General features: G+C 34.1%; 1 protein-coding gene across 1 annotated transcript in view; it reads left to right on the top strand.

Annotated features, from left to right (window-relative positions):
• The window catches only part of LOC110338481 (vomeronasal type-2 receptor 116-like), a 30882-nt gene that overhangs the window by 7268 nt on the left and 10813 nt on the right, over positions 1 to 12801 (top strand). The window contains exons 2-4 of the mRNA XM_021221818.1: positions 9564 to 9858; positions 10204 to 10995; positions 11713 to 11928. Coding sequence (XP_021077477.1) covers positions 9564 to 9858; positions 10204 to 10995; positions 11713 to 11928 — 1303 coding nt within the window. The remainder of the gene's footprint in view (positions 1 to 9563; positions 9859 to 10203; positions 10996 to 11712; positions 11929 to 12801) is intronic.

Genomic DNA, 12801 nt, shown 5'->3' with positions numbered 1-12801 from the left:
AAAAAAAAAAAAAAAAAAAAAAAAAAAAAAAAAAGAACTTTGCTGAGTATAGTAGCCTGGGCTGACATTTGTGTTCTCTTAGAGTCTGCATGACCTCTGACCAGGCTCTCCTGGCTTTCATAGTCTCTGTTAAAAAGTCTGGTGTAATTCTGATTGGTCTACCTTTGCATGCTACTTGGCCTTTTTCCCTTGCAGCTTTTAATATTCTTTCACTGCTCTGAGCATTTAATGTTTTGATAATTATGTGATGACAAGATTCTCTTTTCTGGTCCTATTTATTTGGTGTTCTATAGAATTCTTGTAACTTTATGTCCGTCTTTCTTTATGTTGGACAATTTTTCTTCTATGATTTTATTGAAGACACTTTCAGGTCCTTTGAGTTGGGAATCTTTGTTTTTCTCTATTCCAATTATCCTTAGATTTCGTCTTTTCATTGTGTCCTGAATTTCCTGGATACTTTGGGTTAGGAGTTTGTATTTTGAATTTTTTTTGACAGTTGTGTCAATCTCTTCTACTGTATCTTCTACAGCTGAGATTCTCTCTTTTATCTCTTGTATTCTGTTGATAATACTTAACATGTGTAATTCCTGACCTCTTTCCTAGGTTTTCCATTTCTAGATATGCCTCCATTTGTGTTTTCTTTATTGTTTCTATTTTCACTTTTAGCTTTTGGATCACTTTATTCAATTTCTTTACCTGTTTACCTGTGTTTTCCTGTATTTCTTTCAGTGAGTTATTGACATTCTTCTTAAAGAACTCTTTTATGGTCATGACATAGGATTTTAGAACAGACTCCTGATTTTCAGATGTGTTGGTGTATTTAGGGCTTACTGTGGTGGGAGAACTGGGTTCTGATGATGCCCACATAGTTTGGATTCTGTTGCTTATGGTGTTGTGTTTGCCTTTTGTCATCTGAATATTCCTGTTGTTTGTTGATCTGGGTGACTGTATGGAGTCTGGCTCTTTTGTCCCTGGGTTGCTTCAGTTCTCCTGGTAGGCTTGCTGCCCTGGCTCTATCAGACCTCCTGTGGGGCCTTCCAACTGGGGGCTCTTCACAGGAGCAGAGAAGCTGCTGATCTATTGCCCAGACTGCAGTAGATCTACTGGGAGACCTTCAGACTGTTGGGTCTTCAGTGGAGCAGTCAAGCTGTTGTCCAACAACAACAGCTGATCCTCAATTGCTCTGAGAGCAGAGTATCCTGAATTACTCTGAGTACAGAGAGTCCTCAATTGCTCAACTGCTCTGAGTACAGTTGGTTGAACACTTCTTTGTGACGTGGGTCCTCTAGGATGTATCAGGATATGTAGTTTTCACAGGAGCAGACCAACTAGGTGTATGTCTCAACAGTAAGGATCAGGCAGAAGGGGTGGAAGGATGGAAGGAAGAGGAATGGTATTCGGGAGGGCAGGGGTTTTGGTGGGTGTAAGGTCCCGAGTCCACCAGGCTCTGAGCAGCAGTTCTGGGACTGGGGTGGAGAGGGGAGGGGTGCTTCTTACCAACTGCTCTGAGTGTAGTGGTTCCTCTAGGATGGATTGGTATATGGAGTCTTCATGCGAGCAGATCAACTTGGGCAAATAGATAATTTCTTATCTCTGTTTAAGTTTCTTATTCATTATATGTTTGGAAGCATAAATGTTTTCCTTGTTATTATCACATTACCAAACAAATAAGGGGGTCTGTCATTATATTCTGTTGTATTAGCATTTTAAAGGTAACATTTTCTAATTTTTTTTCTTTTTATTTACTACTTAGGAAGTGTAAGTAGTGAATATTGATTGTGTCCAGTGTTCCTGTTGAATATTGAATAATTTTAAGTGTAAATAGGCTTTTGTGGTTGTTGCATTAATATTATAGTCTTTTCAGATTTATTATCATGTATAACATTTGTGTGTATGCACATACTATTTATGCAGCTCACATTTTCAGTTGAAAGAAAAATTGTGAGGACAAATATTCTCATCCTACCATGATTACCTTGAGAGAAAACTCATTCCTTCAAAGCTAGTTTTAGAATCTTATAGTTGCTAAGCCAATTTATTAAGAAATATGTTAAGTCCTTTGATTGATCTTTCATGTTTTCCAAATGCAACTAAAAGTTTACACTCTATTTTTATGAGAGTAAATTATTTTCCCTCACATGAATTTAAATATGGGTATGAACTTATGTGTCCTGTTGTTTTTTGTCAAACATACATTTGTTTCTTGTATTTGTAGCTTTATAAAGTTGGCATATCTCAATAACATATCTCTTGTCAATGTAGATAGTAGTTATGTACTATCATCTGCAATTTTTTATATAAATAAAAAAAACTATTATCAGGAAAGTTATTTTAAACTATTTCACTTTATGATATATTTTATTCATATTTTCTATTTTATGTTCACTGCTCAAATTAAAGAAAGTTATACTACAGCTGGAAGTTTTCAATATTTTTCCCTGATAATATACACAAATTTATTATTTTGAAATGTAGAAATATTTGATTATAAACATATATACACTAATCCAAATGAAGACTACATTTGTTTGAAAAAAATGAAGAACGTATAAAATATTGCTTTGCCAATTTTCTAGATTTCTTTTGTAGATAATGAAATTCTGGGGTCTTAATATCTGTCTTGTGTATATTTTCAGTGAATGTGATTCTAATGGTAAGAATATTTTGATTCTCAATTTGCCATTTCATTGATCTCCCTCTTTCTTTGAATTTCTGCCGTATGTGTTTTTCAGTACATGGAGATAGATTAGATTGTAAGTGCTCACAAATTTCTGTCATGGCATTCCTTTTATTCATTTAACTAGAAAATAATAACCTTGGTGTTTTCCCTGTTGCCTTCATTCATTACTAGTCTATGCTTTTCATAGGCACTCAGGAATTGTTTGTTACCTCTTTATCAATGTGTTTTGTAAGTAAGATTAATACAGAGAGGTATTTTTGAGCAAAACCAGAAATACCAATACAATCAGTTCATAGAATATACAACAAACTGTCTGACCTAAGGGTGTTTGGAAAAGTCTCACTGAGATAAGTACTGATGTCTCTTCTTTTTCAGCATATTAAGAATTAGTTTATCATTCATCTTATATAGATGTGTACATTCAACTAAAATATTCACATTCAGCAATAAGTCAGGCATGTATAGACTGATTTTTTATAAAATTAATTTCATTCTCAAATTGTATATAATTTCACTTTGAAGATGTTCAAAAATTTTTATGCTGTAGGAATTCATACAAGTCCTTTCTCAGATGTTTGATGTTTACAAGTGATTTGTATGGTATTTTGTTATGACTATCATACTACTTGGCATATCAATTCTGATTCATCAGAATGACTTTCTTCTGAGTACATACAGTCTTATATTTTTTCCAATTTTTATTAGGTATTTACTTCATTTACATTTTAAATGCTATCCCCAAAGTCCCCTATAATCCATCCCCTGCTCCCCTACCCACCCACTCCCACTTCTTGGCCCTGGCGTTCCCCTGTGCTGGGTCATATAAAGTTTGCAAGACCAAGGGGCTTCTCTTCACAATGATGGCTGATTAGACCATCTTCTGCTGCATATGCAGCTAGAGACCCAAGCTCTGGGGGTACTGATTAGTTCATATTGTTGCTCCACCTATAGAGTTGCAGACCCCTTCAGCTCCTTGGGTACTTTCTCTAGCTCCTCTATTGGGGGCCCTGAGTTCCATCTGATAGCTGACTGTGAGCATCCACTTCTGTGTTTGCCAGGCACTGGCATAGCCTCACAAGAGACAGCTATATCAGGGTCCTGTCAGCAAAATCTTGCTGGTGTATGCAATAGTGTCTGCGTTTGGTAGCTGATTATGAGATGGACCCCTGGGTGTGGCAATTTTTGGATGGTTCATCCTTTCGTCTCAGCTCCAAACTTTGTCTCTGTAACCACTTCCATAGGAGTTTTCTTCCCAATTCAAAGAAGGGGCTAAGTGTCCACATTTTGGTCTTCCTTCTTTTTGGATTTCATGTGTTTTACAGATTGTATCTTGGGTATTCTAGGTTTCAGGGCTAATATCCACTTATCAGTGAGTGCATATTATTTGAGTTCTTTTGTGATTGGGTTGCCTCACTCAGGGTGATACCCTCCATATCCATCCAATTGCCAAGGTATCTCATAAATTCATTGTTTTTAATAGCTTAGTAGTACTCCATTGTGTAAATGTACTACATTTTCTGTATCCATTCCTCTGTTGAGGGACATCACGGTACTTTCCAGCTTCTGGCTATTATAAATAAGGCTCTATGAACATAGTGGAGCATGTGTTCTTATTACCAGTTGGAACATCTTCTGGATATATGCCCAGGAGAGGAATTACTGGATCCTCTGGTAGTACTAAGTCCAATTTTCTGAGGAACTGCCAGACTGATTTCCAGAATGGTTTTACAAGCTTGCAGCCCCACCAAAAATGGAGGAGTGCTCCTCTTTCTCCAAATCCTCACCAGCATCTGCTGTCACCTGAGTTTGTGATCTTAGCCATTCTGACTTGTGTGAGGTGGAATCTCAAGGTTGTTTTGATTTGCATTTCCCTGATGATTAAGGATGTTTAATAATCTTATATTTTAATACTGAACTATATTTCCATTCTTAACATTTTCACATGGCCCCAACCCTAGTAATTTGAGTAATACCTAAAAACCTGTAGGAACTTTACATATATTAATCATAATTTATTAATCATAATTTGATTCAATCTCTGAGCTAACAGATTCACAATCTCTGAGGAAAGAAATGCTAAAAATAATCAGAGTAGAATATTTCTATTCATACCATTGCTTTGTTTTTCTTGGTCATAGCCATCATCTTTAGTATTAACTTCCTTTTCCTTTTTGGTGGTTCTTTCTTTGGATGTTTTTCAGATCCTAAGAATTATTTTTATGATGCTGAGCATAGGTCTATTTTATTTAAGTCTTACTTTCCTATCATATGGCTGTTGTCCATCATGTATTTTGCTCCTAGCCTTATTAGCATGCATTCTCACCTTTGTTTTCCTCTAGTCAGGCATTTATCTTGAAAGCTCACTATTAGTTGTTATTTTACTGATAAATTCCAATGCATTTCTCTTCAGTCTTTAAAAACCTATTCAGCCTGTGTGATTTTACTTGTATATAGACCTTCATTTGGTGGTGGGTTACCATTTTGTGTATTCTTTCCTTTGGAAGAATATCACACCTTGGGCAGACTACTTCAAAGCATACCATAGTTAGAGTGTGGCTATGTGCATGAGTTTGTGTGTATGTGTGTGCGTGTGTGCATGTGTGTGTGTTTGCATATGTATAATATTATGTAATTCTTGGCTATTAATGAAGGAAGAGTACATAAATTAAGAAAAAAGGAGATCTATAATATTTTACATAGACCAAAGGGAAGGCGAAATGATGTAATTAAGTCATAATGACAAGAAAAGAATATATTTATCATATACCATGTTCTTTCAAAATTGGGTATCCAATAGAGAATGATCAAATCTGTTTTATTAACCTTTCTTCTTTTCATTGTTCTGTGATTGGAGGAATTGAGCTCCTCTGCTATCTTTCGTATGTAATGTATAAAAGTGATAGTTACTTCTTTACTTACATGTATGAAATTGTCAAAAATCATTTCTATCTATCTGTCTATCTATCTCTCTATCTATCTATTTATCTATATGTGTGTAATTATTTCAATATATAGTATTTATCAATGATAGAATGTTATTTATTCTATTTCCCAAAATTAAATATTTTACTTACCAATTCTTTTCCAGTTAATATTATTTTATTTACTCATTAATTTTCTGCTATACTTTAAAAATGTTATTCACAAATTTTTGACAATTTCTCTTTAATATCAAATAACTAATTATCTACTTAATGAAAAATTAAATAAATTTCAAAATATATACATGCATATCAAAAGGATATTATAATCTCAACAATAAGCAAGTTAGGTATCATAAGCTAGGATCATATATAACAGCTGTCAGTTTGTTATCCTTGCATTTTACTTTTTAGTATCTCTATTGGTTCCCATAGTATTACCATTATTATAATTCTTTTTCTTAGTGTGTGTGTGTGTGTGTGTGTGTGTGTGTTACTGTTTGATCATGTAGATTTGGATTTTTGTAGCATTTTGTGCTAATTTGAGTTCTCGGAAACATACTTGGGTTCTGTGCAAAAAGAGCAATCTGAATTGCTGAACCAGTTCTTTCCCACCACAGTTATTCATTGCCAATCTTATTCAATATATTTGCACATATAAGCAATGCAGTATATTCTCCAAAGCTCCAACTTACTTCATTATCAACCATTTGTGCTATTATCTCTCTACCAACCCACCTTTAATTTTAATACTTTTCTCCTCAATCAGTTCCACTTCTTGTTGCCCAAGTACTCTTCATTATGAAGCCCTTCCACTATCTGATTTGCCCAGCAGGCATCGTATTGATGAATCATGATTCTTCTTCAAGTTGTAATACCATTATGTTTTGAGTAAAAATATCCCTCAAAGACTCATGTTTGAATACTTGTTCCATACTGAGCAGCACATTTAGGGGATATGGTCTCACTTGAGTATGAGTGGCCTTGCTGTCTTGGAACTCCAAGAAGCCAAGAAGTTTAAATCTGTCCAGAACTTTTGCTTCTGCTACCTCCAGAAAAAAATTTAGTATGTTCATCTCTGTCTCTAAGACCAGGTTTTCCTGCACATGGCCAAGCTTCCCACCATGATGAAATGGATAAAACCTATGAACTGTAAGCCAGCTCCAATTAACGTTTTCTCTTATAAGACTCTTTGAGTCTCTTCATACCAATAAAACCCAATGAACATAGAAATTTAAACTAGGTACAGGAATTTTGTTGTGATAGGCAAGGTTTTCTGTTTGCAGGAATAATGAGTGTGACTTTGATTGAGGAAATCAGTGAAATGTGTTAAGTGCTGCTTAATGAGCCATTCTATGTGGAACTTGGAAAAAGTGTTACAGGGTGTTAGTTGTACTCTCTGTTCCTGGTTAAAGAGGTTTCAAAGGAGATGAAATTTGGTATGTTTCATAGAGATTGTGCTTGTTATAGTTGGGCAAATACTATTGCAGTGTTTTGGCCTTGTCAAAAGTCTCCCTTTAGCTACAGTGAAGAGATATAGATTAAATCCTTTGGCAGAGAAAATCTCAACAGCCTAGTGTTGACTCTGTTGTGTGGTTATTATTATCCACTCTTATGAAAATCTATAACAAAAAGAAAAAAGCTAAGAGAGAAAAAATGTACAGATTATACATTTTTGTAGAGAATGTACAAAAATAGAAATTGGGGGAAATGGAATAAGAGTTAAAATGGTACTAAATCCTGTGTTCAAATAGGTAAACATACTAACTGTAAACTTGATGTTAAATGGAATGAAGGCAGTGGAGACATCAGAGCAAGATTTCACCCAGCTAAGTGAATTTTAGTTGGTGGATTTCTGAGTTTGAGCTAAGTGTGGACTAAATGAATTTTAGGACATTCAAAAATAGGAAGTAAGGGAAGTTAACAAGAAAACAAAAGCTGTCAAAAATTTAGTTTTATTGGGTGGTGGGGAGCATTTTCCAGCCCTAATAAGCATGAGAACTTGGCAGCTGCAGCCATGTGGTTCTGGCACTGTGTCAATGATAGAAAAAAATTGTTATTTAATGTTTCTCTGTAAAGAAGGAAAGACAGTAAGGTCAAGAATTTATCAAGGATGTCTGTGCATCCTAGAGGAGCCATTATGTGAAGCTCTAAAGGAGAACCCTGCATTGCCATTAAGATCAAATGATGTAGAAGATGCCTGTGCTCAGAGATATTTACCAAAACCCACTGCTATGGGGAAATTGAATAAGGCAATGAAAAAGAAGTGTTTTACAGTTAAGAAAGATGAAAGGAATTTTAACATCAAATATGGAGAAGCAAAGTTTGGAGTTTGCTCAGCTTGTGTTTTGTCTTACTTTGGTTCAGCATTACCTCACTACACTCCCCTTCCTAAAGTTTGAAGTGGTAAAATATATTCTGAGTCATTATATAAGTATATGATCTACTCTTTTATTTTGCTTTTACTCGAAATTACTTGATAAAAGAATGCAGGATTCTCAGAAGAGAATCTGAACTTTGGACTTCAAACAAATTTGAGGATGTTTTAAATTATGAGAACTTTTGAAGACAGATTCAATACATTTTGCGTTATGTTATGTCTACAAGACTAAGAATTTAAAGGAATGGAAGGCAATGGTTTAAACAGTAATGCCTTTCATATTCTATTGTTTTTAAATCTTTTGCTTTGGAGGTGTGGCCTTGTTTTAGTAAGGAGTAGACTTGTGAGAGTAAGTGTGTCACTGTAGGGGTAGGCTATTGGTCTAAGAAGCTAAAGTCTTGACAGTGTGTCTTAGTTTCCAGTTTTGCTGCATGCATGTAGATTAAGATGTAAAATTATAAAATGACATTTCTGCCTGTATACTGTATATTTTCCTCCATGACTATACTAGACTAAAGCATTAAAACTGTAAGTAATTCTCAGTTAAAAGTTAAGCTTCATGAGAGTTGCTGTGATCATTGTGTCTTCTCACAGTAATAAAACACCAAGAACAGCCTCTTAGCTTGTGTTTGTGTGGATACCTCCATTCTCCATGCTGGTGTTTTGATTCATGCGAGAATTCATAGGTCATTGTATGTTGTTACACATATTATGAATCATAAATATTTTTTCTCTGCAGTATTGAGAAATCATTGTGCTCTTGAGATTATTCTCAACCACTGATTCTAAGATCAAGAGTTTTTACTTTCCACTGTGCCTGAATTCATTTCTAAGTCTTTAGGGGGAAGAAAACATTACACAATGGAACCTAAATGAGGTATATATTTATGATCAGTACTCTGACACTGAAATTAAATACACTTTTATGTGATAGCCAATTTGGGAGCCTTTTGAAAAAAAGTATTTTTTCTTTACACATAAAATTATTACTATACAAATGAAAGAATCCTCAGAGGGCTTATCAATCTAAGTAAAGTTCATTTCCCACAAGAATGTGAGTGCATGGTTGTAATCCAGTGACAATACAGAGTAAGTTCAAAGATGGCACATTATCCACTAGCATTTTTCTGACTGCCATAGTGAGAAAAATATCAGCGTTATGGCAACTGTGGCCCATATGGAATGTATTTAACTTGGAATATTTTTTAATAAGCATACTGTTTCTAAAATCTGATTGGTTTCCTAATGTAATGGTGGATTTTCATGAACATCTCAAAATCTCAAGATCAGGATATCAGAAGGCCTGTAATTTGGGGAGAAAGTTATTCATGATATATAGACTGAACATTTTTATATACTATATTGACTAATAAAGTATGTTTTGAGGAAATATAATAAATGAGTAGTAATATTAGATGGTTTTGTCAAATCTTACCATATATATCCAACCTAGTTCCACATATTCATGGTGAAAAAGTTAAATTGCATATTTTGTGGAAACAAAAAGGAACTACAAAATTTAACAAACTCAATATGTGGTCCTTGTTGTATTCCTCTTGTGTATATTTTGTCTTTTATACAGATATAATTTTAAGAACTACCAGTATATCCTGGCTTTGTTGTTTGCTATTGAAGAGATCAACGATAACCCCAATCTTTTACCTAATGTATCTCTTGGATTTGATTTCTACAATGTCAGATTCACTGAGAAGGAAACTCTTATGAATGTCTGTTTTTGGCTCACTGATCAAGGGCTGAAAAAGATTTTACCAAATTACAATTGTGCCAATAGTAATGTTACTGCTGCCCTCACAGGAACATCATGGACAACATCTGCCCAAATTGGAACATTACTTCAACTCTTTAAATTTCCTCAGGTAAGAAACTTTAGTGTGTGGGACCTGGGAATCAGGTATCTTTGTTGATAATACAGGTGTTTTCAAAACTACAAGAGAGTTATTCAAGTTATTCAAATCAAAGCAAGTATGCGAACACTTGGATATCAACCTAAATTTCTCTTGCATTCAAGAGAAAGGATAGTGACATAAATAAATCTATGTAGTTCCTTGAAATTAACAAGCTTGGGAGGATTTTTTGTTAAATTCTGTAAATGGAATTTCCTTTAAAATTGAGATAAAATGACCTTTGTTTTCTGTTGTCATTTGTTGTTTCAGTAATGAAAATTTGCTTGATGTTAATATTCTTTCTCTTACTTGGTTCAGCTTTCTTTTGGACCCTATGATCCCATTTTGAGTGACCATGGTCAATATTCTTCTCTCTATCAGATGTCCCCCAAGTACTCATCAATTTCACTTGGCATTGTATCTTTGATGGTTCATTTTAGGTGGTCCTGGGTTGGTCTCATCCTCCCAGATGACCACAAAGGGTATATAATTTTATCAGAGCTCAGAGATGATATGGAGAGAAAAGGAGTCTGCATAGCTTTTGTGAAAATGATCCCTCTCACATGGACTTCATATTATACCAAATTCTGGGAAAATATGGATAAGACAAATGTCATAATTATTTATGGTGATGTTGATTCCCTCACAAGTCTAATGCGAAATATTGGGCAAAGATTGTTGACAGGAAAAGTCTGGGTCATGAATATTGAACCTCATATTACTGACTATGCTGACTATTTCATGCTTGACTCATTCCATGGTAGCCTAATTTTTACACACAATTATAGAGAGAGTTTTGAGCTTACTAAGTTTATTCAAACAGTTAATCCTTACAAATACCCTGAAGACATTTACCTTCCTAAGTTATGGCATTTGTTCTTCAAGTGCTCATTTTCTGATATTGATTGTCAACTATTGGCTAACTGTCAATCCAATGCTTCTCTGGATGTGTTACCTAGTCATATATTGGACATGACAATCAGTGAAGAAAGCTATAATATCTACAATGCTGTATATGCTGTGGCTCACAGTCTGCATCAGATGAGTCTTCAACAAGTAGAAAAACAAGCAGATGAAAATGGGGAAGCAATGGCCTTCTTCCCCTGGCAGGTAATACCACTGTACTATAATGTATTATCAGCACCCTGATATATGAATTCTGCAATGACAGGAAGTTAGGATTGCAAAATTATGTTCTTCTTGGCCACAATCATGAGATATTTTTTTGTTTCTAAACTCATTTAGAGGTCAAGACAATTTCAAGTATGTGTTGCTGATAAACGGGATGAAAGATTATTACACTAGGATATTTTATTAGTCAATACAAATTTGATATTATCAATATCTAGAACTATGATATTCTCATGATAATACATGCAATACAAATCAATAATTTTTATGTATATTTCTTACAACAGGAATAAATGAATAGACATTTAAGTGAAACAATGAGATTGGTTTTATACCTAAGTAATTCCCTTTCCTACCCTTAAGACATCAGCACACCTACTTTAAGCTGTAGGTCTCTGAAGATATTTTGAATGCAAATGGCTCTTGCTAAGTTTCAAATAAGTTAAAATTTGCATGTGTCCAAAATCATTCATTCATTACCTGAGTTTGTTCATAGTTTTTTTCTTGAAGCTGGATTGTCATTCAGAAGCAAAATAGTATCCTACACACTCATTCATTCATTTGTTTAATTTTAATGGTAGCTTCATTAATTTGACTTTCACATCACAATTGAAGATAAATAAGAGACATTCAAAACCATAATTTCAACTCTGCCTCTTGGACACAGTGTAATATAAATTCATGAATCTCTTTTAGCTTAACATTCTCCTGAAGGACATTAATGAGAGAGGCAACATAAGTTTAGATTGGAGACATAAATTAAATGCAGAATATGATATTCTTAACTTGTGGAATTTACCAAAGGGTCTTGGACAAAAGGTGAAAATAGGATCATTTTCAGCAAATGCTCCTGAGGGCCAGCAGTTGTCCTTATCTGAGCAGATGATACAATGGGCAGGAGGATTTTTAGAGGTGGGTTATGTATTAAATCAATGCTTTAAGTAAGCTTGTGTTAATACTAACATTTTAATTTCAGATGAAATAACACTTATTTTCTGACTTAAGGTTTATTGCTATTTGAGTACTAGAACAAAATACCACACTGGTAGTACTAGGGTATTGTGCTTTTTCTTTCCTTCATTAAGAGTAGTGGAAGTATGTAGTGTTAAATAAAGCCTACAGTTTCCATTCATATGAATATTATTTAGTCTCCATTGTCAAAATTTAGGAACACTGAAAGAGGAAACTTCCTGCTCTAAAATTTCTCTTGGGGCAGAGTGTTTTAGAAATTTTCTCATTTGGAATTAATAACATGGAACAATATAAAATTTACTTTTTATTGTGTAAACAAATAACATGTCTAAATGTCACTTATGGAAACAACACAAAATATTTATGGGTATGGTTCCAGAAGTATGAAGGTCCACAATGGATAGGAGAATGACCACAAGTTGGTTAGTAATGAAGATAGGCTCAAAACCCAGAAAGACACTGTTACTATATATCCATATTTACAGTATGAACAATGAGAAACCTAGATCTGAGTAGAGGATTAAAATGTTTCAATTCCAATGACATTGAAATAATTTCTACAGCTAGCCTTGTATTTTGAAGGTTTAAAATACTTCCCAAATGTTGGCACTAATATGGGAATAGGCACACAAATATGTTAGTCTATATGGCATTTTGAATACCATAACTGTTAATATCCCTTAACTGTCCATATATTCTCAATAACTCCACTGTCAATCATGCTTTAAAATTATATCCCATTATTAATATTTTTGTCTAGGTACTTTATTATTATTATTATTATTATTATTATTATTATTATTATTATTATTT

The sequence above is a fragment of the Mus pahari genome, chromosome 21, assembly GCF_900095145.1.
Source record: "Mus pahari chromosome 21, PAHARI_EIJ_v1.1, whole genome shotgun sequence".
NCBI lineage: Eukaryota > Metazoa > Chordata > Mammalia > Rodentia > Muridae > Mus > Mus pahari.
Note: the sequence above shows the minus strand (reverse complement) of the source record. Positions and strands in the feature narration are given on the sequence as shown.